The sequence below is a fragment of the Gorilla gorilla genome, chromosome 2 (assembly GCF_029281585.2).
Source record: "Gorilla gorilla gorilla isolate KB3781 chromosome 2, NHGRI_mGorGor1-v2.1_pri, whole genome shotgun sequence".
NCBI classification, from domain to species: domain Eukaryota; kingdom Metazoa; phylum Chordata; class Mammalia; order Primates; family Hominidae; genus Gorilla; species Gorilla gorilla.
Genome location: NC_086017.1, coordinates 153,135,159 through 153,159,480, shown reverse-complemented (window position 1 = coordinate 153,159,480; position 24,322 = coordinate 153,135,159). Strand labels below are relative to the sequence as shown.

Here is a 24,322-nt window from a genome sequence, read left to right as displayed (position 1 = left end):
ACCTCAGGTGATCCGCCAGCCTCGGCCTCTCAAAGTGGTGGGATTACAGGCATGAGCCACCACTCCTGGCCCATTGTCAAGATTTCTAATATTTACATTCAGTTCTATAACTTAAATCCCCCACTTATTTAGATCTAGTTTTATATTTAGGTGGATTCAGTGTTCTCCACCATCCTTTATTATCGTTGCATTTCCTGAGGACCTTGTTCCACAATGTAAACCAACATGGTTTCCTTGATTGAGTAAGTCTTACTATCAAAAAATAGAAGAAGAAGGCCGGGCACGGTGGCTCACACCTGTAATCCTAGCACTTTGGGAGGTCCAGGCAGGCAGATCACGAGGTCAGGAGTTCAAGATCAGCCTGGCCAATATGGTGAAACCCCGTCTCTACTAAAAATAGAAAAATTAGCTGGGCGTGGTGGTGTGCATCTATAGTGCCAGCTACTTGGGAGGCTGAGGCAGAAGAATTGCTTGAACCCGGGAGGTGGAGGTTGCAGTGAGCTGAGATTGCGCCACTGCACTCCAGTGTGGGCGAGAGAGCGAGACACTGTCTCAAAAAAAAAAAAAAAGAAGAAGAAGAAAAATGGTCAGCTGAACTGAACAGTGTCCCTTGTCATATAGAGGATTATATTTTGGTACAAGTTCCTAGTCCCATTGTAGATTGGAGACAGATCAGCAGTGGTCAAGGAACACATTTTGAGAAGCACAGTTTTACCCAGAACTTGAATAAATGGCCTTGATTTTTTTAAGTCTAAAATCCTCCCAGATAATGCAAGGGCTTAGAACACTTTACCTCCAATACCTTTTTCTGTTAATATGTATACTATTTGTTGTCATGTATATTAAGTTCTGTATTCTAGACTCCATAAGGCATTATTATTGTTTTATACAGTGAAAATTGAGATTTACCCACATATTTACTCTTTGGGTTGGTCTTCATTCTATCCTACATATCTAAGCTCCCATCTTAGATGATATTTCTTCTACCTGAAGAAATCCCTTTAGTATATTTCAGTGTAGATCTGCAGGTAACATGATCTTTATTTTTAAGATTATTTTGTTTTATATTGTTTGAAAGTATTTTTATTTCATCTTTAATTTTGAAGGATATTTTCACGGAATATAGAATTCTTTTGGATGTTTTTGTCAGTTGGCTAAATAAAAAAATAGAATCCTTCCAGCACTTTGAAGTTGTAATATTAATTTGATATATTCATATCATGTGACTGTATCTTAACCCTTAAAATTTATCACTCAGTGAAAATATTTTTTAGCAGGCTTATGATCAGAAGAACATTAGGCGAAGAGTTTATGATGCTTTAAATGTGCTAATGGCAATGAACATAATTTCAAAGGAAAAAAAAGAAATCAAGTGGATTGGCCTGCCTACCAATTCTGCTCAGGAATGTCAGAATCTGGAGGTAAGTGAGAAAATCTGTTTATGAATAGCTGTTTGCATTATTTTACATCACAGGCATTTTAATTTAAAAATGTAATTGTAATATAAAATATTTCCAATTTTTCATGTATACTATGTCATTTTTTAACAGACTGTAGAATTTTAGAATTGGAAGGTGCCTTATAGGTATAGTCTGCAGTTTAATTTGCAAATGATGAAACTGAGGGATATAAAAGTTGAATAACAATTTGATTTTACTGTTTCTTAGAGAAGATTTTTATTTCATCCTAAGTTAATTCTGAGCACTCTACTAATAAACTTTTGGTGAAATGGTATCTTATTTGATGAGATGCTTGCTGTATGTATCCAGAAAAAAAAAAAAAAAGGATCAAGCCGGCTGTTTATTTCCTTTATTGGTTACACAATATTCTGAATATAGCTGTGGAAGTCAGACTTTTACTTTGAAATAGTAGCAACAGAATGAATAGTGTTTCATTTGTGTCTTTACCAGAATGGATAGAATTTTGGAATGATGTATGCAGAAGCATTTTAAGTTCTGTTAACTTTAAGCATTATAGAAAATTCTTCCTAAATGAGCATGTTCCCTGACATACTGTTTCTAAATTGACTTGACATAATTTTACTATCATGGCCATAAATGGAGTAAACTGAGGTTAAATATGGCTTTTGGGCCAGGGGCGGTGGCTCATGCCTGTAATCCCAGCACTTTGGGAGGCTGAGGTGGGTGTCAAAATGGTAAAACCCCGTCTCTACTAAAAATACAAAAATTAGCCAGTGGCGGACGCCTGTAATCCGAACTACTTGGAAAGCTGAGGCAGGAGAATCGCTTGAACCTGGGAGGCAGAGGTTACAGTGAACCGAGATGGTGCCATTGCACTCCAGCCTAGGTGACAAGAGCAAGACTCCATCTTTAAAAAAAAAAAAAAATATATATATATATATATATATATATATAGCTTTGGGAGATAATTAAGGTTGGTTTCCTGTTTTTCTCAGTGTTTTTTCTCCCCAGCAATTCAGTTATTTGGTATTATTATACTTATGGATGGAGAGAGAAACCAGATATTCATCAGAAGCTATATAATATTTTTCATATGCTACAGTGGAAATATCCTCCTTTTCTTGTTTTTCTTCCTTCTGATAGAGTGGAATTTGAGCATCATTTTCATGACCAGTAATATTGAGCTGATACCAAAGACTCATTAAGCAAAAAAAACCTATTCACATCTACCTTGTGCTTAATCACAGGTTATACAAGGCAAATCTCTGACCCCAAGGAACTGTCATTCTCACCGGGGAGAAGAGAAATGTAAAAGAGTTACCGAAAATGTGATTACTCCTAAGAAAGAAATGTACAGATTCTCTGCAAAGAGGGCTGAGGGAGGGCTTTACCAAGGAAATAATCCCAGAGCTCAGGCATGAGGTGGGAGTAGTCTGCCAAGTGGATAAGGGTCGGGAGGGCCTTCAAGGCGGAGGTGCTACATGGGCTGAGACAGGCATGAGAAAGCTTGCCTGGAGCTGGGTGTGGCTAGGGAACAGGCATGGAGAAAGGAGGATAGATATCTAAGTGTTAAGCAGTGGAGACCTGATCCTGTAAACAAAGGGAAGCAGTTGATAAATTACAAAGAGAAGGGTTGATAGGATGTTTTTTAAAGGATCACTCTGCCGGTGGGTTGGAAATAAAATTAACAGGTAGGGAAGGAAATGGAATGGGGGAGGCGGATTAGAGATGGTCTGAGTTATGGCAGCGGCCATGAGATTGGAGAGGTGTTTTAGAGGTAGAATCAGTGCAGCTTGACCTGGTTGGATGAGGGACAGGTAAGGGGCCTGGCTTGTCAGAGCTTCTGATAAAAGGATGCTCCTACAACATCTTTTCAAATGTAGAACGCCACACAGATTTTACAGTGAATCTTAAGTAATTTAAAAGTAAAACGTGGTGGATAGAGGAACCATGAATGGAAACTGCTAGTACAGACTAGACTGGATGCGGAGCAAGTAAGAGATAATCTGCTGGAGCAGACAAGAAAAATGTCTTATTTGATGATTGAAAGACAAAATTGTAACAAATTTAGTTTAAAGATCTTAATTGCCTTTTATTTGTGATTCTAGAATCTGGCAACACCTCACTAGTAAGTAGAATGAGTATTCCTATAAGCTGAGCGGAAGAAGTTGAACATTCTTCAGTGTTTTAAAGATAGAGAAGCAGCAAAGGCAGATAGAGGCAGAAACAGAACAAAAAGCAGACTGGACATATCAATGTCACTTTCCTTGTAAGGGTAAAATAGAGAAGACTCTCTTATGCCAGCTGCAACTGGCCTGTTTGGGTAGTTTGCTATTCTCTCTTTCTCTCCTGATTTCCTAGGTCAGATAAACAACTCAGTTTTGGCCTGGTGGCATTTCAGCATGAGTGACTCCGTTTTTGTTTGGTCTGTTGAGCTTAGTGCAGGAGCTCAGTCCAAACCAATGGGCTCCTATAAATTTTCTTTTTGTTGTTGTTGAGTTGGAGACTTGCTCTGTCACCCAGGCTGGAGTTCAATGGCGCGATCTTCGGCTCACTGCAACCTCCGCCTCCCGGGTTCGAGCAATTCTCCTGCCTCAGCCTCCCAAGTAGCTGGGATTACAGGCGCCTGCCAACACGCCTGGCTAATTTTTTTTTTTTTTTTTTTTTTTTAGTAGAGACGAGGTTTCACCTTATTGGCCAGGCTAGTCTCTTGGCCAGGCTGGTCTCGAACTCCTGACCTTGTGATCTGCCCACCTCGGCCTCCCAAAGTGCTGGGATTACAGGCTGAGCCACCGCGCCTGGCCATAACTTTTCTTAATAGATGTCATTGGCTTTTGCCCAAGGAGACAGTGAGGAACTCAACTGCAAAGAAGTTCAGACCCTAATGTCTGTTTTCTCTGAGTAGTTATCAGATTGAGAAAAAAAGCAGTAGTTTGAAGCTGGAAAATTTGTCCAATAAGCATGTTTCTTTTTTTTTTTTTCCTTTTTGAGACAGGGTCTTGCTTTGTTGTCCAGGCTGGAGTGCAGTGGCGTGATCTTGGCTCACTGCAATCTCTGCCTCCCAAGTTCAAGCAGTTTTCATGTCTCAGCCTCCCAATTAGCTGGGACTACAGATGCACGCCACCACACCTGGCTTTTGTATTTTTTGTAGAGATGGGGTTTCGCCATGTTGGCCAGACTGGTCTCAAACTCCTGATCTCAAGTGATTCTCCCCCCTCGGCCTCCCAAAGTGTTGGGATTACAGGCGTGAGCCACCACACCCAGCCTACCGTGATGTGTGAGATATCTGTATTATCAGCTGTCCTCATTGGAGAGTCAGCTAAGCTGGAATTGTAAATAAGATCTTGCCTTATTCTTAGAGGAGTAATATAACAAAGTAATTAATAATAGAGTCCCTGTAACCAGAGGATTTAGGTTCAAATCTTGGCTCTTGCCATTCACTAGCTGCGTGACCTTGGGTAGTTACTTAAGCCCTCTATGCCTCCGTTCCCTTCGCTGCAAAGTGGATAACAACAGGACTTAACTCATAAGGTTTTTGTGAAGATGAATTAAGATAATGTGTGTAAAATGCTTACTTTTGTGTTGGCAGATAGAGTGAGTATAAACTAAGTGGTACTATTACTTTGATTAGAACTTGAATAATAATTGCAACAAGTACTGCCAACAAGTATTCATTAAGTGTATGATTTCATTTTTAATGACAGTTGCCACAGATCTGATGTTGTGTCTACTTGTTCACTCCAGCCCCTGCCCCCTACAAAGATATGATTTGTCTTTATTCATATTGTTAAAATGGGTTCAGTTTCTCTAGGGAAAATTGTTATCTCAGAATAGGGACCTGGAAAGTGAACGATACTTTATACTCTACCTATGTTCATATTATTTTGTAACCAATGTTTTAAAGATAGAGAAGCAGAGGCGGATAGAACGGATAAAGCAGAAGCGGGCCCAGCTGCAAGAACTTCTCCTACAGGTAAAGATACCAAAATGTGTTCATTACCTTCCCTGTTTCTCCACTTGCTGCCTTTTGGAGTCAGTGTGTTTTCTAATGGTGGTGCCTCTGAGTGGTGTGTGGTGAGCCCACGCCAGGGCAGCCTCTCTCACCTCCTAGCTTGTTGCCATCCACGTGCTCTGCCTTAAGATGGTCCCATCTGTTGCCATCATCTCAGCTCCACAGTAGCTTCCCTGCCCTGTGTGTGACTTACGCCAGGCAGCAGTTCACTGTTGACACTCAGGCCTCTCTAAACATAAACTGTCGGGGGTCTTTTTGTGTTTGTTTATTTTAGCCCGAATTTGGAATATCCACTAGTGAAGCTAGTTAAATTTTAGATGCTTCAAGTACAGTAATCAAATCTGCCTGTAATACTTAATTTTATCAGTAAATGACAGAATGGCATGAAATAGTTCAGTAAGATTTTTGTTGTTGTTGTTTTTTGAGACTGAGTCTCACTCTTTCGCCAGGCTGGAGTGCAGTGGTGCGATCTTGGCTCACTGTAACCTCTACCTCCCAGGTTCAAGCCATTCTCTGCCTCAGCCTCCCAAGTAGCTGGGATTACAAGTACCCGCCACCACGCCTAGCTAGTTTTTTCGTATTTTTAGTAGAGACGGGGTTTCACCATCTTGGCCAGGCTGGTCTTGAACTCCTGACTTTGTGATCCACCCGCCTCAGCCTCCCAAAGTGCTGGGGTTACAGGCATGAGCCACCGCACTGGGTCTGTTTCAGTAAGATTTATAGAAATACCAAAATTTAGGCTGGTTATATATATATATATATATGTGATATATATATATGATATATATATGTGATATATATATGATATATATAGATATATATATGTTATATATAGTTATATATGTTATATATAGTTATATATTATATATAATATACTATATATAGTTATGTATTATATATATTATATATTTTTATATATAATATATTATATATATTATATATTATATATAATTATAATATAATATATTATAATATAATATATATAATATATTACAATTATATGTAATATATATAATATATATTATGTATAAATAATAATGTTTTGTTTGAAGAGAATATTGTGCAGCTTTAGAAAAAAAAAAAGCTGAAACTGACAGTTTATTCCTATGCTCCTGCCTGTAGAATTCTACCAAACGCTCCTCCTTGAACTCCTGTGCTGCCATCTTCTTCCCCCTGGCAGCCTCTCTGTTGTCCCTATCCCTGCACAGTTATCTGCAGTATCCCCTAGGAGCTCATGCCCCAAACCCTGTGCTGGGGCCCTCCTGGAATTTCCTCAAAACCATGGAACATTTTGGAGCTTAATTTTTTTGGCATGTTATTTTTAAAAAACCTGTTTATCAGCATGCCAACAGTCATCTGCCTATCAGAAAGAATGGTGCTGGGCAAGATCACTCTCGTGTGTAGGACTTTCTTGTCTCTAGATGCCTGATGCAAAGAATGAAACCATATTTTTTCCCTGCTTACCTCTGTACCATGAACATTGTTTTTTTATTTTTTAAAGTCCTGAACTTCTTTTCCTCTACTGTCTCTCAAACCAAATATTTATAGAAGAGTTCCACCCAGGGGCAACCTGGCTGTCAACATTTATAGAAACAGGTCTCTCTAAACATTAAAGTGAAACCCAAAGTATAACTGAAATCAACTTGTGGTCTTCTGGTAAACTTAAAACTTATTTCCAAAGGCCGGATGTGGTGGCTCACACATGTAATCCCAGCACTTTGGGAGGCGGAGGCGGGCAGATCACCTGAGTTCAGGAGTTCGAGACCAGCCTGACCAACATGGAGAAACCCCATCTCTACTAAAAATACAAAAAATTAGCCAGGCATGGTGGCGCATGCCTGTAATCTCAGCTACTTGAGAGGCTGAGGCAGGATAATCTCTTGAACCTGGGAGGCAGAGGTTGCAGTGAGCTGAGATCGCCCCACTGCACCCCAGCCTGGGCAACAAGAGCGAAACTCTGTCTCAAAAAAAAAAAAAAAAAAACTTATTTCCTCCTAGCATTTCAGTTTTTTTCCTTTCATCAAATAAATTAAGTTGTCATAGAAAGTAAATTAAGCAGCCGGGCACGGTGGCTTACTCCTGTCATACCAGCACTTTGGGAGGCCGAGTTGGGCAGATCATGATGTCAGGAGTTTGAGACCAGCCTGACCAACATGGTGAAACCCCGTCTCTACTACAAATACAAAAATTAGCCAGGCATGGTGGTGCACACCTGAAGTCTCAGGTACTCAGGAGGCTGAGGCAAGAGATTCGCTTGAGCCCGGGAGGCGGAGGTTGCAGTGAGCCGAGATTGCACCACTGCACTCTAGCCTGGGCAACAGAGCAAGACTCCGTCTTTTTTTTTTTTTTTTTTTTAATAAGTAATCCATTTGCTGTGGCTAAGCTCGCTTGATTTTTTTTTTTTATAAGCTAATGTCACAACTCACTCATGTCACATGACACAGGTAACTATTACCTCCTTGCTACCACCTCTCTTTTATTTTTGGTAATGTAGTAGAAGAATGGTGTGAGTAAAGCAAACCTGTAGATAATCCCAATATCCTACTTTTATCTCTATAATTGCCCTTTCCAGCCCTTAAACCTTTTCCATAATAAACGCATAGGAAAATGAATGAACACACTTAAAGCTGTTCAGCCTCTGGAATAGATGTTAATGAGTTTGAAAAAGAACAAAAGGCCAAAGGAAATCAATCAAAGGGCAACAAATAAGTCAGTTCAAAATAAGTGAATTATTTTTCCTTTTACTATCCAAAATAACATTATATGGTATATGAAATTTGTGACAGTGTTAAAAAAAAAACATTATTATGACCAGGTGCAGTGGCTCACGCCTGTAATCCCAGCACTTTGGGAGGCCGAGGTGGGCGGATCACAAGGTCAGGAGTTCGAGACCAGCCTGGCCAATATGGTAAAACCCCGCCTCTACTAAAAATGCAAAAATTAGCCAGGCATGGTGGCGGGTGCCTATAGTCCCGGCTACTCGGGAGGCTGAAGCAGGAAAATCATTTGAACCCGGGAGGCGGAGGTTGCAGTGAGCTGAGATCGTGCCACTGTACTCCAGCTTGGGCAACAGAGCGAGACTCCGTCTCAAAAAAATAATAATAAATAATAATAATAAAAACATTATGTTTTTACTGCTCTCTTCACTTGAAAAACCATTGATACTATTAAATGTACACAGCATTAAATAGTGAATCACAAATACATAAGGGCCATTAGTTATCACTGCTTATATTCCCCCATATACCAGGGTCCTCTTGTGGCACTAGGGACACCAAGTTAGGCAAAGTGTAGGAACAGCTCTTGAGATGTGTATTCTAGTAAAAGGGAAGAGAAGCTATGCAGGAGTATTTAAGCATGTAATTCTTCTTCTCAGTTCCACGGTTTAATCATAATTTTTCCTCATTATTAAATGAATTAAGCAATGAATTCATTTTTTAGCAACAGAAAATAATGAAATGTAACCTCAATAATGTTTGGTAATGATATTGATAGTGCTAGTTATTGATAGTGATTTTTGGACACACTTAGGTCTACAGTAAATTGGTGTTCATTATTTTTTGTGCATTTCAAAGAGTAAGTGTTCCCCTTTTGGGGAGATAGCACTCAGCCATTTTAAGATAATAGTAATCTTTTCTTTTCTTTTTTCCTTTCTTTCCTTTCCTTTCCTTTCCTTTCCTTCCCCTTCCCCTTCCCCTCCCTTCTCTTCCCTTCTTTTCTTTTCTTTTTTTCTTTTCTTTTTTCTTCTTGAGAAAGGGCTCTGTTGCCCAGGCTGGAATGTAGTGGCACAGTCATAGCTCACTGCATCCTCGAACTCCTAGGCTCAAGAGAACTTCCCACTTCGGCCTCCCAAAGTGCTGAGATTACAGGTGTGAGCTACCATGCCTGGCCAATAATAGTAATCTTACTGAAACTTTAGTTAAGGTCCAGAACCTGAAATAAAGAATACTGATCATAAGATTGCTAAAATGTAAAAAATAAATTTTTCACTACTGGGTGACAAGATTATAACAAGCTAATGAAGGGGAATGAATGGCTCTGACTTGAGGAACTTTTAAAACGTTATCTGTTTCTTGAGCAGATGAAAAACTTGAACTGCATACAGTCTTTCTAGCTGTGAAATTCTGTCATACATTTACTTTATTAAAAAAAGGGAGATCACGTGTTTGTTTGTGTGTTTGTTTGTTGGTTGGTTTTTCTGAGACAGAGTTTTGCTCTTGTTGCCCAGGCTGGAGTGCAGTGGTGCAATCTCGGCTTACTGCAGCCTCCGTCTAAAAGGGAGATCACTTTCTTTGGCTTTTGAGTAATGGTTATAACTAAAAGTAGCAGCAAGATCCAGTAAGAAGATTTAGGCCTTGATGTATATTATAATTAGTGCTGAGCCTCAGTTACCTCATCTGGAAATGTCTGGTTGGGGAAGGCTGGGGCTGGATTCCAAACTGTGCCCAGAGGCTGCTGAGAAGTTCTGTGGAGGTGCCTTAGAAACCATGTGGCTGTGCTTGAGGGCAGAGATGGCAGAGCTTAGGACCTGGCCTCACTGCAGCCAGCCTCAACAGCGCCATTTCCATCTGTTTTACATGAGTTTTTTTTGTTTTGTTTTGAGACAGGGTCTCATTCTGTCACCCAGGCTGGAATGGAGTGGTATGATCTCTGCTCACAGCAAATTCTGCCTCCTGGGTTCAAACAATCCTCCCACCTCAGCCTCATGGGTAGCTGGGACTATAGGCACATACCACCATGCCCAGCTAGTTTTTGTATTTTTTTGTAGAGATAGGGTTTTGCTATGTTGCCCAGATTGGCCTTAAACTCCTGGACTCAAGCAGTCCACCTGCTTTGGCCTCCCAAAGTGTTGGGATTACAGGCGTGAGCCACTGTGCCCGGCCTCCCGTGAGATTTTATTTGAAGAAAAGATTCTGTGGCTTTGAAATGTTTGCATATCCCTGGGCTACACATCCTAAAGTTTGGGGGCATATTTGACCCCAAACTGTCAGGAGTCTGTGTTAGATAAATGGTATCACCCTTGCTGTGTCATTTGCTGAAGAGTTCCAGGTGCCTACTGGTTCTTTCCCAGATTGTGAGGTCCTGTTTCTATGGATGATGGAAAAATGTATTTATTGAGTTGGATCATTCTTTCTTAAATGTTTAATTTTTTAAATGAATTCATTAGTGCAGGCGGGATGTCTCTTTAAACTCTAATTTTAGACTATATTTTAAAGGTATTATCTTAATTCTTTTAAATTCCAACTCACTTATGCACAATTGACCATATTCTTTTTATTGATCATTACAGCAAATCGCTTTCAAAAACCTGGTACAGAGAAATCGACAAAATGAGCAGCAAAACCAGGGCCCGCCGGCTCTGAACTCTACCATTCAGCTGCCATTCATAATCATCAATACAAGCAGAAAAACAGTCATAGATTGCAGCATCTCCAGTGACAAGTGAGTGGAGAACTAGGGATGGGTGCAGGGCTGGCCTTCTGTTAACATTTTCATATCATTTGCAAACTCAAGAAGGATGCACTCTATTAGTTTCACCCCTCAAAGGCTGGCTTCCTTGGGGCACGTGAAACACCTCCTGAACCATGGGTGCAATCTTCCACTAGTGTGCGCTCCAACCCTCACCCTCTTTGGTCCCCTCTCTTGTGCCAGGCACTGTGCTGTCTGTATTATATGTGTGTGGCAGTGTCTGGGCCCAACCTATGACATGCTGCATGTATGTGGTAACTCTGAGCAAGTAACTGTGATAAGTTAGCCCAGCACTGTGGGTCTGGGACAAGGTAGATTCATTGGTGATTCACTGTCATAGTTTATTACGGAAATATTTTAGGTCAACATGTGGCATTAAACCAATTATTTCTTTGTTTTGCTATATCATAGTTATGCATGCTTCTGTTTATTAATGAATGTATGAATAGACATGAAAATGCCTGGCACATTCTTTGCTTTCTTTAAATTGTGTTTTTACATTTTAACTAAGATCAATGATAATATTCATTATGGCAAATAAGAAGTAGCACTTTTCAAAATATAGAATTAATTTGTGATGTATTTTACCATTCATGAAAAAGTTTCTCTCAGTGGTCTTCAGGCTGTGACCAGTACCATAAAAGAGTTAAGAGTATATATAGGGTGCAGAGTGAGACGGATCCATGTACCGGTTATGGCTCCCCCACTTCGCTGCTGCAAAGCTCTGTTTTCTCAAGAACAAATAGGAATGATACTGGGGCCCCTATGACTTCCCAGCCTTGTGAGGATTAAATGAGTTAATGTCTATAATGACTTGAGGTAAGTGTTTTTTAAATGTTAGCTGCTGTTACAAAAGGTCAGCCTATAGTTTATTGTTCAAATTGGGATTTATTAATGCAAAAGAAGACTCTATAATAATTGCGTCGGTACCATGGGCATACCCCAGAACTGTCCCAGGGATACCAGAACTTCCTGTCTCCTAGGGCCCTGACATTGCCCTTGGGCTTCACTGCCACTTGTTTTCCCACTCTTCTTCCTGGTGCTCTTGCGCCCCCTGCCGGTCTCTGTTGTGTCCAGAGATTCCGGGCCACTCCACTAAGAAGGCACACACACAAAAGGAGAGTTAGCCAGGTGCGGTGGTTCACACCTGTAATCCCAGCACTCTGGGAGGCCAGAGGCCGGTGGATCACCTGAGATCAGGAGCTCGAGACCAGCCTAGCCAACATAGTGAAACCCTGTCTCTACTAAAAATACAAAAATTAGCCAGGCTTGGTGGCGCATGCCTGTAGTCCCAGCTGCTAGGGAGGCCAAGGCAGGAGAAACGCTTGAACCTGGGAGGCAGGGGTTGCATTGAACCGAGATTGTGCCACTACACTCCAGCCTGGACGACAGAGCAAGACTGTCTTGAAAAAAGAAAAAAACAGCAGGAATTTCAAAACTATTTGATAATTGAGACTATAGACACAAAAAGAAATAGTAGAGGTTATGAAGTAAACCAGAACCAATAAATTTTTTTTTAAGAGTGGATTCTTGGCCGGGTGTGTTGGCTCATGCCTGTAATCCCAGCACTTTGGGAGGCCAAGGCAGGCAGATCACCTGTGGTCAAGAGTTTGAGACCAGCCTGGCCAACATGGTGAAACCCTGTGGCTACTAAAAATACAAAAATTAGCGTGGTGATGCACACCTGCAATCCCAACTACTCGGGAGGCTGAGGCAGGAGAATCACTTGAACCCAGGAGGCAGAGGTTGCAGTGAGCCAAGATTGCACCATTGCACTCCAGCCTGGGCAGCAAGAGCAAAACTCCGTCCCCCCCAAAAAAAGAGTGGATTCTCACTGTTCTCACTATTGCCCAGGTTGGAGTGTAGTGGCTATTTACAGGCACGATTATAGCTCACCGCAGCCTCAAACTCCTGGGCTCAAGCGGTCCCCCTGCCTCAGCCTTCCTAGTAGCCAGGACTGCAGGTGCACACTTCCTGGGCCAACTAAAGCTGATCCATTTTTTAATCTTCTAAGTTTCTTAACCTCTCTGAGATCGTGTTCCTTTCTCCACAAAAATAAGAATTATAGTATTTACCTTGCCAGTTTCAAAAAGTTATGGGTAAATTAATATACAACCCAGCCCAGTGGTCAGTAAGTGGTAGATATCTGAATTATTTTCCACACACTTGCAAATTCTTTATAAATATATGTCAAAGAGGACCATTAACATAGTCTCAGAAAACTGAGAATTCAGGCCGGGCACGGTAGCTCACACCTGTAATCCCAGCACTTTGGGAGGCCAAGGTGGGTGGATCATAAGGTCAGGATCATAAGGTCAGGCTGCACTCCAGCCTGACCAACATGGTAAAACCCCCATTTCTACTAAAAATACAAAAATTAGCCAGGCATGGTGGCACGCGCCTGTACTCCCAGCTACTCAGGAGGCTGAGGCAGGAGAATCACTTGAACCCAGGAGGTGAAGGTTGCATTGAGCCGAGATCGTGCCACTGCACTCCAGCCTGGGCGACAGAGCAAGACTCTGTCTCAAAAAAAAAAAACAAACAAACAAACAAAAAAAACCTGAGAATTCTGGAAAATGGTTAGCATCTTTTCAGATAAAAAACACAAAACTTAGCATTCTAGTTACTCTCTCAAATTAGTCTCTTGTTTTGTATGGAGAATTATAAAACTATCTTAGGTTAGTCTCTTAAGTCTAAAAAGAATGATGGGAAAATCTGGGAATCATTGGCCTAGGGGATTATGGACACTGTTCCCCCAGGCTGGAATCTGGTGAGGCTTCCATCTCTTGGGTGGTCCCTGACTCATGCCCTTTCCTTGGCCTTCCTTTGAGTGGAGGGAAGGAGGCTCTGAGTAGCTTGTACAAGCTTGTTATCCGACGTAGGTCCAAAAACCCTTTCAGTTACTTTGGTGATGCAGTCTTTCCCCATAATTAGCCGAGAGGCTTTCCACAATGAGGATTACATTTACGAAACGATCTGCTTTTAACAGATGCCTGAAATCATCCCTGTGGCAGGCACCCACTTCAGATTTTTTTTTTAAGTTGTTATTGTACTTTAATCAAATTCGTATACTTTAGATTACTTAAATTGGTATTTTGCTTCAAATTATAATTTTTGCTCCTAAGATAATCTATTATTCAAATTATCTTAGATAGGGTATAAAGTTTTACCCTCACATGATTTTAATAGAATTTCATGACCAGGTGAAACCTACCATTGTCCCCAAACCCTGTCCCTGCAGGGCTGAGGCCCATGATGAAGGTGCTCCAGGCCTAGCCTAGGAGTCGGAAGGACTGTGTCTTCCTTCTTTTGCCTCTTGATTAACGTGTGTTGGGCTGCTGGGAAGCTGGGAATCCAGTTTGGGTACTTTTCAAACATATTTGGAAATGTGCTTGTATTACATGTGACATTTTTTCTTAAAACATTTTACTCCTTAGCCTCTCAGGACAGGATTTGGGGTTGTTTTCATTTGTTGAAAGTCTTCTATTTATTGCTTATCTGAAGTAGGCTGTAGCTAACATTTGACTCATGAAAATGAAGTAAGCATTCAAAATGTTTTTTTCCTCAAAGCTAACAGGCCAACTCAGAATAGGGATATCGTAATATTAAAGTAGAAAGGCTTTTCTTTTGTGGCAAAGCTGTAGGCAACTTTGAGAAGTACTGGATTTAGAATAAAATTTCTATCCTCTGTTTGTAACAGCGTTAGGGCTAAAGTTTGTGGGTTTCTATCATCTGTCAGAGGAATGTTGTTTTAATTGGGAAAGTGTTTTCTTTGAGATGTCATTCCCCTGACAGAGCAGAATGACTCATGGCTCTCTAAATGGTAGCAATTTCTAGCACTATAGCTGGATTTAGGCCCCCATTCTGTTACTTAAACTATAGAATACAAAACTATTCAGACCTCTCCAGCACCACCAAAAACCCTTTACTTTGTTTCCTGATGCAGGTTTGAGTATCTTTTCAATTTTGACAACACCTTTGAGATCCATGATGACATAGAAGTACTAAAGCGGATGGGAATGTCGTTTGGCCTGGAGTCAGGCAAATGCTCTCTGGAGGATCTGAAACTTGCGAAATCCCTGGTGCCAAAGGCTTTAGAAGGTTATATCACAGGTATGTTAACTGATGCTTTCATGTGTTGTCCCTGATTAAATGTTGAATCCAAACTTGTTAAAACCTTTCTTATAGAAAATTGCAAAATTTTAGAACATCTGTGCTTGTGTCGACAAACTGAAACCTTTAACACTTTAGGACCATTTTTTCAAAAATTAGATTAAATAGGTTGTTTCATAACATTATGAACTTACATCTATACACCACACATTATATACTATTACATCTAAATTGGCTCACTCAGCACTAAATTTGGCTCTTCAGAGAGATCTTGTAATTCCCAGTACCTAGCTTAGAGCCTAGTTAGAGTAAGCTAGTAAAAGCTCAATGAGGGAGTTTTAAAAAATCTTCTCTTAGTGCCCTGTGGATACTTCAAGGGAAACTTTGGGCAATTTACAAAAGAAAGTAGGTACATCCTGGCCGGGTGCTGCAGCTCACACCTGTAATCCCAGCACTTTGGGAAGCCAAGATGGGTGGATCACCTGAGGTCGGGAGTTCGAGACCAGCCTGGCCAACATGGTGAAACCCTGTCTCTACTAAAAAAATACAAAAAATTAGCCGGGCGTGATGGCACATACCTGTAATCCCAGCTACTCAGGAGGCTGAGGCAGGAGAATCACTTGAACCCGGGAGGTGGAGGTTGCAATGAGCTGAGATCGCCATTGTACTCTAGCCTGGGCAAGAAGAGTGAAACTCTGTCTCAAAAAAAAAAAAAAAAAAAGTAGGTACATCCTACTTCCCTCTAATGGAAAATTTAGTATATCTATTATCCGCCCATACATAAAAATATTTGATTAATTGAATTCGGAGAGGAGGAGTGGACTGAAAGTTTAAATGTCAGGGGAAAAAAAGGGCAGAACGGGGTAAACCTGGATTCACATTTGTGTACGCTGCTCCTCTTTACAGTAAAACTTCTCAAGTTGACTATATTTACTGTTCCTTCTTCCTCTTTCCCCAGTCTTAAATTGTTCTTATTAAATACTGAGTAGATACAAAGGTTGTTTACGTCTGTAGACTCTGAAGGGTCACAGTACAGTAGACCCCCATGAATCCAGCACCCAGGTGAGGAAAGCACATTACTGTTCCAGTCCACTGCATGCCCCTGCCCCAGGCTCTGTGCCCTTTCCCACCCCTCAAATATAACCATTCTCTTAAATTTCATTGTCATTCACTTGCTTTTCTTTAGAGATAAACCAAAATGGTAAACTGGAAATAACGTATTATTTAGTTTTGCCTACTTCTGGCCTCTATATGAATGACGTCATAGTAATACACTCTTTGGTGATTTGATTTTTTTCACTCAATATTATGTTATCTTTAGAGTCATCCATGTGATTTAATATAGATATAATTCATACATTCTTACTCCTGTGTAAAATTCCATTATATGAATACATCACAGCTTATCTGTTTATTTTACTGAAAATAAACTGTTTCCGATTGCTTGATGTTAAAATACAGTGCTGCTTTGAACATTCCTATACATGTATCCTAGTGACCACATGCAAACGTACAGATTGAACTTGTTAGGTCAGAGTTGGGTACATCTTCAGCTTTACTAGATGATACCAAAAATTTTCAATTTGATTTTACCAAATTACACGTTCCCCAGCAGAGTAGAAGTGTTCTATTTTCCTAATCAGGTGGGTCTGAAATGATACCATTGTAGCTTTTCTAAATTGAGATTGAATTCACATGCCATAAAATACACCATTTAAAAATGTCAGTTCAGTGATGTTTTGGTATATTCACAAGGTTGCTAATCATCACCACTATCTGATTCCAGAATATTTTAATTTAAAAACCCAAAAAGAAACCCAAACCCATTAACAGTCTCTCTTCCCCCATTCTCCCTCAGCCCCTGGCAACCACTAATCTACTTTGTGTCACTGTGGATTTGCCTATTCTAGAAAGACGCTTTATGTGAATGGAACCCTACAGCATGGGGCATTTTGTGGATAGCTTCTTTCACTTAGTGTAGTGTTTCAAGGTTCGTTCATGTTGTAGCACCATCAGTATTTCATTCCTCTTTATTGCCAAATACTATTCCATTGTATGGATGGACCACGTTTTGTTTATCCATTCATCAGTTGGTAGATATTTGGACTGTTTCCACTTTTTGGCTATCTCGAATGATGCTGATGTTAACATTCTTATAAAAGTTTATGTGTAAACATATGTTTTTATCTCTAAAAACATACACCTACGAGTGAAATTGCTGGGTCATATGGTAACTCTGTGTTTAACATTTTAAGGAAATACCAAACTGTTTTCCAAAGCTCCTGTACCATTTACAGTCCAACCAGTGGATAAGTGTTCCAATTTCTCCACATCCTTACTTACTTATTTAGAGATGGAGTCTCACTCTGTCGCCCAAGCTAGAGTGTGGTGACGTAATTTGGCTCACTGCAACCTCCACCTCCCAGGTTCAAGTGATTCTCCTGCCTCAGCCTCCTGAGTAGCTGGGATTACAGGCACCTTGCCACTATGCCCGGTTAGTTTTGGTATTTTTAGTAGAGACAGGATTTCACCATGTTGGCCAGGCTGATCTGGAACTCTTGGCCTGAATTCACCTGCCTCAGCTTCCCAAAGTGTTGGGATTATACATGTGAGCCACCGTGCCTGCCCTCCATATCCTTTTCTACACTTGTCACTATACATCTTTTGAATTATAGCCATCCTCACAGAAGTGAAGTGATATCTCACTGTGATTTTTGTGGGGGGGGTGGGGCAGGGTGGTGGTGGAGGGGAGAGAGTCTTGCTCTCCAGGCTGGAGTGCAGTGGCGCAATCTCTGCTCACTGCAGCCTCGAACTCATGGGCTCAGACGATCCACCCACCTCAGCCTCCTGAGTAGCTGGGACCACAGATGTGTGCCACCATGCCCGGTTAAATCTTTTTTTTTTTTTTTTTTTTTGATATGTTTGGTAGAGATGGGGTTTTGCCATGTTGTCCAGGCTGGTCTCAAAGTTCTGAGCTCAAGCGATCCACCTGCCTTGGCTCCCACTGTGATTTTGATTTGCATTTCCATAATGACTTCTGATGTTGAGCATCTTTTCATGTGTTTATTGACTATTTGTATATCTTCCTCAGAAATATGTCTATTCACATTGACTTTTTTTGTTTGAGATGGAGTCTCTCTCTGTTACCCAGGCTTGAGTGCAATGGTGCAGTCTCAGCTTACTGCAACCTCCACCTCCCGGGTTCAGGCGATTCTCCTGTCTCAGCCTCCCAAGTAGCTGGAATTACAGGCGCCCACCACCACGCCCAGCTAATTTTTGTATTTTTAGTAGAGACAGGGTTTCACCACGTTGGCCAGGCTGGTCTCGAACTCCTGACCTCAGGTGATCCACCCGCTTCGGCCTCCCACAGTGCATCCTTTGCTCATTTTTAAGTAGAGTTACTTGTGTTTTTATAGAGTTGTAAAATTATACTGAGTATACTTGAAAGCAGAAGCACTATGTTTTACATGTCCTATAATTAAGATTTTTTTCACTAATTTAGAAATCTTCCTGATTTTCCTAATTCCTGAAAATATTACATATTTTGCAGATACAATTTGACTATATAGGTTGGGTGCGGTGGCTTACGCCTGTAATGCCAGCACTTTGGGAGGCTGAGGCAGGCATATCACTTGAGGTCAGGAGTTCAAGACCAGGCTGACCAACATGGCAAAACCCCATCTCTACTAAAAATACAAAAATTAGCCAGGCATGGTGACACATGCCTGTAATTCCAGTTATTTGAGAGGCTGGGGCAGGAAAATCACTTGAACCTGGGAGGCAGAGGTTGCAGTGAACGGAGATTGCACCACTGCACTCCAGCCTGGGCAACAGAGCGAGACTCTGTCTTTTAAAAAAAAAATGAATATATAAGCAGTGTTTTTGCCTTTGCTTTCTTTTGTTTATTTTATTTGTAAGTATAACCATTTAGAATTTCACATCGCTTTTTAAAGGCATTTTAATACTAGTTCTAAGATACATTACATCCAATGTAAGCAAAAAGGTAGCTTTAATTTTGTTTTATTCTATGATTTGGTCCTTTGCTCACAACAGAAGAGTTTGTTGGCTGAGATTTGGTTTCTGTTTTAGTTCTTCGGTTGGCACCATTCATCCCCTGCAAGGGCCCCCCGCCTCTCCTTGCCCCTCAGCCCACCTGTTCCGTCTCCCCACCCAGCTTTCCTCTCTCCACACTCTCCAGCCTGGGTCCTGCTGTGTCATTGGAAGGCCAGCAGAATCTGAATAAAGGGCTTACTCAATAAATCACCAGAACTTTATTTTAGCTTACTCCCAGTGAAAAGGCTCAGGGCAATTAGGCAGGCTCTGTGGTTTTGATCTCTTCGTGACCTCATTTGCAGACTGGGATACAGACTTTATGGTTAGTTCAAAGGAAGAAACATGTGCCTCTCGTGTGTAAAGGGGCAGAATGGCCTGGGTGGGAGTGTGAGAGCCATCGTGTGGATCCTGTGATAACAGGAAAGAAATGTAGGCTTTTCCAATTCATTGTAAAAAGAGAGTGTAATGTGTTATGCTCACAAACAAGTAAATAGCTGTGTTCTGACAGAAGGTTTTGAGAGTTCTATATACTAATTAATATTCAGCACAAGATTCTGGCTTTAATTTATTTTCTTGTACAGACTTGTTGTTATTTAATGTATTTAAAGTCTGCTATTCTTCTTAGACTTGAAGTCTCTTTTTTTTCCACAGCTGTCTCAAAGAAAAAGGTTCATAAGACGGTTCTAAAATTAGCATAGTCATTTAGTTTACTTTTTTCCTACATGGGAATGGCCTCTTGTTTGGATACCAGAGTTTCCAATCTAAATCATATAGTTTCATTTTTTTGTATGGTAATTGCAAAAAGATTTTGATTCAATTAAATCATAGCTCATTTTGGCAGATTACATTTTCTGAGTATGTGTTTGGGCTTATAGAATTTCTTTTTAGGAATTACTTTTAATGTATCTACCACTTATTTTGTAAAGTGGCAGCTGACAGAGACTATACTCATTCATTCAGTAACTTTTTTGTTTTTTTGTTTTTTTTTGAGACAGTCAGCCAGGCTGGAGTGCAGTGGCACAATCTCAGCTCACTGCAACCTCCGCCTCCTGGGTTCAAGTGATTCTCCTGCCTCAGCCTCTCTAGTAGCTGGGATTACAGGCATGTATCACCATGCCTGGCTAATTTTTGTATTTTTAATAGAGATGGGGCTTTGCTGTATTTGCCAGGCTGGTCTCGAACTCCTGAGCTCAAACAGTCTGCCTGCCTTGGCCTCCCAAAGTGCTGGGATTACAGGTATGAGCCACTGCGCCCCGCCACATTTAGATATTACATGTTCCAGTTACTGCCTTCTTTGAGCTAACACTGTAGATGGGAAGATAAAAAGTATTAAACCAGTAAAATTACAATAAGAATTGATCAGTGTTGTCATAGGATAAATGTGGTATATGTATAGAAAAGAAGATGGCAAGGAGATATCCAAAATATTTTCTTTTCTTTTTTTCTTTTATTTTTTGAGATGGAGTTTCGCTCTTGTTGCCCAGGCTGGAGTGCAATGGTGCAATCTCAGCTCACTGCAACCTCTGCCTCCGGGGTTCAAGTGATTCTCCTGCCTCAGCCTCCCGAGTAGCTAGGATTACAGGCATGCGCCACAACGCCCAGCTAATTTTGTATTTTTAGTAGAGATGGGGTTTCTCCATGTTGGACAGAACTCCCAACTTCAGGTGATCCGCCCACCTTGGCCTCCCAAAATGCTGGGATTACAGGCGTGAGCCACCGTGCTCAGCCCAAAATATTTTCTATAGACTAAAACAGTAATGTCTATCTCTGCCTCATTAAAAACATGACTGCATGTGACCTTTTTAAAATAAGAGCTAGTTGTGGGGTGGGGGGAGGGGGAAGGGATAGCATTAGGAGATATACCTAATGCTAAACGACGAGTTATTGGGTGCAGCACACCAGCATGGCACATGTATACATATGTAACTAACCTGCACATTGTGCACATGTACCCTAAAACTTAAAGTATAATAATAATAAAAAAAAAATAAAATAAAATAAGAGCTAGTTTGAATTAGAAAGCAACAGACACCAGGAAAAATCTTGTCAGGAAACAGAATAGATATTTGATGAGTAGCAGCATTGAGTTCACCAGCAGCAGGCACCTGAAAAGACATTGCGGCGGGGGTTTTGGCCAAAACATGTCTGTCTGCCCTCTAAGCAGGGTGGCCTTCTTACCTCATGTATTTCTGATTTGATTTTCTCTTTTCCCACTTCTGGCTTTGGCTCTCAACACCACAGTCCAGGTCTTTTGTGCTGAGGGCAGCAGGCATTGAGGGTGGTACACTGGGCTGTATCCCATGGGCTGTGCTCTGGAGGGCTTATCTAAGAAAAAAGAGTAAGAAAGCGCCTTTGAGTGTTTTCATTTGAATACCTTCTCTCCATAAGCTGCCTTCCCGTATTTTTTTTTCCTGCTCTTATGTTCTAGAAATTTTTTTTTCTTCCAAGAAGATGAAGAAACCTGGGTTCTTGTCACAGCAAGAGAATTGTCTAGCTGTCATGAAGAATAAGCTTAGCTCTTGCTTTTCTGTGCTTTCCTCAGACTGTAACAACAGCAGCCACAGAACTTGCAGGACCGACATTTTTTGTTCTCATTTTTTCCTTTAGATATCTCCACAGGACCTTCTTGGTTAAATCAGGGACTACTTCTGAACTCTACCCAATCAGTTTCAAATTTAGACCTGACCACTGGTGCCACCTTATCCCAGTCAAGGTACGTATTTTTTTCAGGGTTAGAAAGGCAAACCCCAGAGCACTGACTGTCTGTGTAGGGGTGAGCCGGGGTCATGTTACTGCCAGCACAGGTCCTGCTGAGCAGGTTTGTGGCAGATCTCACCAATGGCACCTCCTTCCTGTTTTTATTCCTATGTCTTACAAAACTGTTTATACCACATTAATGAGCCTGTGTGTTTTTAATTGTTTGCTAGTGTAAACCAAGGGTTATGCTTGGATGCAGAAGTGGCCTTAGCAACTGGGCAGTTCCTGGCCCCAAACAGTCACCAGTCCAGCAGTGCGGCCTCTCACTGCTCCGAGTCCCGAGGCGAGACACCCTGTTCGTTCAATGATGAAGATGAGGAAGATGATGAGGAGGATTCCTCCTCCCCAGAATAAAGACAAGAGAAAGCCTCCGTTTCAATATGTGATGCTCATGTATGTTTGTAGTGTGAGCTCTTGTTTTTGAAATGATTGCTTCAGTCTTTGCCTTTGTTTGCACTGTGTGTTCAGTGAAAACTAGAGAAACACAATAAGCAAATCACATGAAGGCTGATATGATTGAGATGAAAGTTAACATAGTGTGAATGAAAGTCTGGCCAACAGAGCAGTAGATGATATAACAAACAAAGCATGCTTTCTGAGGAGATAGTGGGGATAATCCCTGAAGAGTTGGCAGTGTGAGTGCAACTCATTTATCTTCTGTGGGGTGGGATTTTTGTGTTCCTCACACCCATGTAATTATTCTTAGAATTGAGATTGCTACACGGAGTAGTCCTTGACGATCGTGTTTCTGACGTTTCTCTTCCTTGCCTGGACTGCCTTTGACAAGGCTGAAATGAACATGAAAAGTCCCCAGGAGAGGGGAGCTGTGTAGTGAGGGATACTGAGGGCAGTCCTGTGGCTGAGGGGCACAGATTGAACTGCTGAACTAGTTGGAGGTCTAGATGAGGTGCTTTACGCATCAGCTGCCTTAGACAGCTTCTAGAAAGGAGCGAGCGCTACTTCTTAAGTACTTAAGTGACATTTAGATAATTTATAGTAAAACTGAAATTATTATTAGCCAATGCATTGGTGCATAGAATTTACTAGGGCTACTTCTGGAAGCCAAAATAGAATAGCATTTCCATGTGCATTAAATACTTTGCCAGCACTGCCTTTTGCCAGCATCCTAAATCTGGAGTTTTACAAAGAAGGAAACTGTATCTTTAGGTTAATCAAAGCTATGCATTTCATATAGCTTTTTCATTTAAAACAAGACAAAGAAACAAATTCCTATGACCAAATTGCTTGCCTACAGTTCCCTGCAGTAATTGTATGATCTCACCCAGTGTGCAATTTGTGAAAATGAACCAAATGTCATTACTTTTGTCTTAAAGAAAAGTCTATTTCAAGAATATGAACAGCAGTGTTTCCTTGTACATGTCACCTTTTTTCACATTTTCATTAATCAGAATGACCTTATTGAGCCTACTCCTGGGGTCAATTGCATTTCAAACTAATCCAATATTTAGTGTTTCACAGAAACACTGGAAAACGTTGAACACTCCTACTGCCTGGATATATGGTAGTGCAGTTTTGTTGTTTATGGCTCAAGATGTCATTAGAAATACTGCAGTGGTGTATTCACAGCTGCTCCTTCTCTGAATGAAAGAGTGTAGGGACACCTGCCACCATGGCCAGACCCTGACTGAATTTCACATTAAGGCTTTGGAAAGGAGCAAATAATAATGGGAGAATTAACTCCAAAACTTTGACCTGAATCATGTGGATTTGTCCCAAGATTATGCTAGATGCACCAAGCATGTCCCAAATTGGTTCTTTTTTAAATCCCATGGGGGAAGTGCAGGCTCCTTCCTGTGGTGCCTCTTTATAGCCTCACCACCATGCTGACACTGAGCGTGGTGAGGAGGAGGAAGCTTTGGCTAGCTAAACATGTTTAATAAGGCCATAAAAACTGAGAAAGAAAAACATTCAACTTTAGCTGAAGCTCCTTTGATACAAAAGTTTCATTCTGTCAGAAATAAGCCATAGTACAGACTCAGAGATAGAGGCAGTTTCTAGAGAACTCGGTCTTATCGTGGGTTCTGGAGCACACCTCTCAGACCAGTCAGGAACACTGGGGAGGTGACAGCAGGTCCCCAGGGGCCTGCAGGGAACCTTTCAGCTGCAGGGATTGGGATTTCCCTCCAAACCAAACTGTCCTTTAAGGGGCAGCCTCCTCTTTTACTAACTCCACCCTTTCTCATCTCTGGAACCCAGCAGGGACCTGGAGAGGCCAACAGCCACTGCTACCTTTGTAGTCTTCAAAATATTGAACTGCAGGTCCCAAGATGCATTTCAGGATTTAAGACAGGTGCACTAATGATAACCATTCCTTCACCAAGTAGCAACATTCTTGCCAGAGTTCTTGGGAAACCTGTTTTTTTCTCGACTCTCCGTCTCTGCTGCTCTCATGCTTTAAATTGATAAAATATGGGCTTAAAAAAAGAAAGCCGCCAAAGACTCTTATCCTTATTGGTGCCCCATCATTGGCCACCCC

At 41.1% G+C, this 24,322-nt stretch overlaps 1 protein-coding gene across 21 annotated transcripts in view; it reads left to right on the top strand.

Moving 5' to 3' along the window:
* TFDP2 (transcription factor Dp-2) overlaps window positions 1-23,179 on the top strand; it is a 194,010-nt gene extending 170,831 nt beyond the window's left edge. For 12 of the 21 annotated variants that reach the window (XM_019024017.4, XM_055383125.2, XM_055383132.2 and 9 more), the window contains 6 exons: window positions 1,275-1,421; window positions 5,326-5,394; window positions 10,724-10,875; window positions 14,849-15,015; window positions 21,676-21,781; window positions 21,996-23,179. In XM_019024017.4, the coding sequence (XP_018879562.1) occupies window positions 1,275-1,421; window positions 5,326-5,394; window positions 10,724-10,875; window positions 14,849-15,015; window positions 21,676-21,781; window positions 21,996-22,179 (825 nt within the window). In that variant the 3' untranslated portion in view covers window positions 22,180-23,179. The remainder of the gene's footprint in view (window positions 1-1,274; window positions 1,422-5,325; window positions 5,395-10,723; window positions 10,876-14,848; window positions 15,016-21,675; window positions 21,782-21,995) is intronic. The other 9 variants (XM_019024018.4, XM_055383127.2, XM_055383135.2 and 6 more) reach the window with 1 other exon arrangement.
* Window positions 23,180-24,322: the final 1,143 nt, after the last annotated feature.